Source organism: Calidris pugnax, unplaced genomic scaffold (genome assembly GCF_001431845.1).
Source record: "Calidris pugnax isolate Ruff unplaced genomic scaffold, ASM143184v1 scaffold196, whole genome shotgun sequence".
In the NCBI taxonomy this organism is placed as follows: domain Eukaryota; kingdom Metazoa; phylum Chordata; class Aves; order Charadriiformes; family Scolopacidae; genus Calidris; species Calidris pugnax.
This window is the reverse complement of record NW_015091042.1, coordinates 5,535,778-5,539,188: the sequence shown is the minus strand read 5'-3', so window position 1 is coordinate 5,539,188 and position 3,411 is coordinate 5,535,778. Positions and strand designations below refer to the sequence as shown.

General features: G+C 59.4%; 1 protein-coding gene across 1 annotated transcript in view; it reads right to left on the bottom strand.

Annotated features, from left to right (window-relative positions):
* NFKB2 (nuclear factor of kappa light polypeptide gene enhancer in B-cells 2 (p49/p100)) overlaps positions 1–511 on the bottom strand; it is a 9,010-nt gene extending 8,499 nt beyond the window's left edge. Inside the window, exon 1 of the mRNA XM_014956339.1 lies at positions 239–511. Coding sequence (XP_014811825.1) covers positions 239–283 — 45 coding nt within the window. The 5' untranslated portion in view covers positions 284–511. The remainder of the gene's footprint in view (positions 1–238) is intronic.
* Between the last annotated feature and the right edge of the window lie 2,900 nt (positions 512–3,411).

The following is a 3,411-nucleotide window of genomic DNA, read 5'->3' as shown; positions in this document are numbered from 1 at the left end:
GCTTCCCCACTCCCCCCGCTCCCCCAATTCCCACTTACACGGCTGCATCCTTCCCACGGGGGGGGTGGCCTGAGAGAGGCGGTTGCCGGCCACATTCCCATTCCCTCTTTCCCCTTTGGAAGCATCTGGTTTCAAATCCAGAGCTGCGACCCCAAAGTCCCCTCTGGGAGCATCTCCCCCCACCCTCACCACCAGCCCAGCAAAGCCACCCCCAGCACCCCCACACCTTCCTACTCACCGGGGAGGAAGAGGCTGGTCTCAGCAACCCGTCCAGCCCCAGCATCACTGCGGGGACTGCAGGCTACCACAGCCACGGGGGGGGGAACAAGGGGGGTCCCACCAAGGTCAAGGTCTGCCCAGCCGTGGGAAACCACCAAGAGACTTCTAGCAAAGGGGCAGGATCAGAGCAGAGCCCCCAGGCACGCTCTCCGGCTCCACATCTCTTCTCCTCGCTAAGCAATGGAAAGAAACAGAGTAAAAAAAACTAAAAAAACCCATCTCTGACTCCACGGTACCCTCATACCACGAATTTCTGAATCAGTGGTTGCTGCAGGTCCCGCTCAGGGGATTTTGGGTGTGTGGGAGAAGAGGGGAAGGAAGGGGATTGTTCAACCCGTGCGTGACTCATATTCTTCAGAAGCTGAAAAGAGCCTTTTCAAGGAGATTTTCCAGCCACTCAAGTCCTCCAAAGGGGCTGCCCTGCGGCCCCAGGCCCCAGGTTTTCCCCAGCCGAGCTCCAGCAGCCCCTGCCCCATCTCCCTGCAGGATGCAGGGTCTGAGGGACCTGCAGTGGTGAGTGCAAGGAGGGTGAAGGTGGAGATCCAGCACTGCAAAATGGTGCTGGACATTCCTCCTGCTCTTCTGCTGGGGCTTCCCAAAGCCTGGGAGCACGGACACAACCCCAGGCTGGCCTGCAGGAAGCAAGCACGTGCTGCCTGCTGTTGGGATCATAGAATCATAGAATTGTCCAGGTTGGAAGGGACCATAAAGATCATCTAGTCCAACCATCAACTAAATCTGACAAAAAAATAAATAAGAAATAAGCAATACAAAAAAATCACTAAACCATATTCTTGAGGACCATGTCAACCCATCTTTTGAACACCTCCAGGGATGGTGCCTCAACCACTTCCCTGGGCAGCCCGTTCCAATGCTGGATCCCACCTGGGCATCCTCGGCCTGCCACCACCAGCCAGCCACCCCATCTGCTGGTACCTGTTTCCCAGAGAGATGAAGGAAGGGACAAATACCCTTCCCCAGCGCGCTGGGAACAGCCACCTCCAACCCTCCCCACCCATCCTGGCTGGGGGAGCCCAGGCCTGAAGGTGCAGGAGAAGAACATGGCTCCTGTTTCCTCTGGTGCCATCAGCCCCGTCCCCTCTGGAGGGGTTTTCACAGCTCACTCAGCGCTGCCCCAGACGCTTCCACTTGTTGCATCAAACGCCGTGACTAAGGACCATCATGGGGTCACCCCTGCATCTCCCCAGCCTGCACACCTCTGGAGGCTGCTGGCCGTGGGGCTACACTTGCAGGTTAGAGGAAGCCCACCTTGCTCGGCGAGCAGAGCTGGAGAGTCGTTGCCCGCTGCCTTGTTCCTAGAAGAGCCCGTGGCAACCTCAGGAGGTTAAGTCCTGCCTCCAGGGCCAAGCTGTGGTGCCTGTCGGGCCTTCCAGGACTCTGGGTTTCCCCTGGGAGCGTAGTTCCACCCACACATCCCAGAAGGGGGCTGACCCCCCCCTCCTGCCGTCAGCAGCATCCCTGCCCCGTGGTACCCAGCACATCTGCCCTGCGCCCCAGCTTTGTGCACACACACAGCCCCCACTTTGCTGGGCTAATTCACACCTTCTTAGGGATCCGGAAGGATTCTCTGAGCTTTCCTAGGAATTATGGGGGGGGGGAAAACCAGCAACCTGTCTGTGATGCAGCACCAGCTCCCTGCCTGGGCTGGCAGCACCCTTGCCAGATGGCACAGCCCCCCCGTGCCAGCCGGGCTCCTCCAACTAAAGGCCAGCCACCGGCAAGCGGCGCGAGCTAAAGCCATTCTTCCACGCCTGCAGCTCCTTCAACGTGACCTAGGAAGGCAGGTGCTATTTTCTTTCCCCCCCCCGTGACAGCCAGCTGACTTGCAGAGCCAATGCCCTGCGGGCGGGCAGGAGGGAAATGTCCATCCATCCATCTGTCTGTCTGTCTGTGGCAGGGAAAGGGCACTGCGGGGACGTGGGAGGTGGCACGGGCACGGGCTCTGCTCCGAGCCACCCCTGGCATGTTCCAGCCACCCAGCTGGCTGCCCCAAGCCTGCAAATGAGGGTCCTAAACCCCCAACTTTGCTTTCCACACAAATCTGTGCTCTGCTCTATCCCAACAGCTACTGGGGAAGGGCCTGGCAGGAGGCTGCTGAGCCCCCCTCGCACGGGAGCTTTGTTCAGAGTCCCTTCCTGGAAACGGAGCGTGGCAGAGAGAAATCCCCTCTCCCATCAATCTGTCCAGGTCTTGCCCTCCCTGAGAGCCTGCCCTCCAGCACCGGAGCCATTCATCTCTCTCTCAGCACGAAATGCCTTCACACTCCCATTGTGGCTGTCACATCGGTTTTGGCAAACCCCGGCCACCCACTGAGCTTCTGGTTTTCTCCCCGAGGGCCTGTAAATCGGGTGCTCTTGCTCTTGTGTTATGACCCATCCCGTTGTAGATCTCTGCACCGTCAGAAGAAAAAAAAACCAAAAAAACCCTCTGAGCGCCAGCGCGGCGTTTGCTGTCTCTCACTCTCCCTGGTTTCCATCCCTCCCCTGGTATGGCTGCTGCGTTGGCGTTCCCTCACACCTTCTTTTTGGGGTAGAACTAGCTGAGCCTGCAGGCATGGACCTCTTCTCCTGGGGAGGTTTGGGGCAGGCAGGGCTCAGCGTGGGGAGGGAGAGCTGCAGGACGGCCGGGCCAGCGTTCACCAGCAACACAGGAACAGGAAAATAAGCAACTTCCCCACTGGCAGGGAAAGGGGTGTCAACACCAGCATGGTGTTGTCTCTCCTCCATGGCCAAGCCAGCAGAGAGATATCTCTCTCCAACCTCTGTCTCCCCAACAGCTCCTCTCCCAGCCGGCCCCACAGCTGGCCAAGAGGCAACTAGGGGCCAAGAGGCAACCAGGGGCCAAGAGGCAACCAAGTGGCAAGTGGGAGGTGAGGAGATGTGGAGGGTTTGGCCACTGCGGATCCCTCAGCAGGGCCAGGCAGCTGAGAACTTTGCACCTTCCCATCAATTCAGCTCCCTTTTCCCTTGGAAACGGGGATTCACCCGCATCCATCACCCCAGCGAGCACATGGCGAGAGCGGAGGAGCTGAGAGGCAGGGCATGGGGAAGGGGTTGGGGGGTCGGGGGGGCTGCAGGATGGGCAGCCAGGCTCAGCACCGAGGCTGAGCAT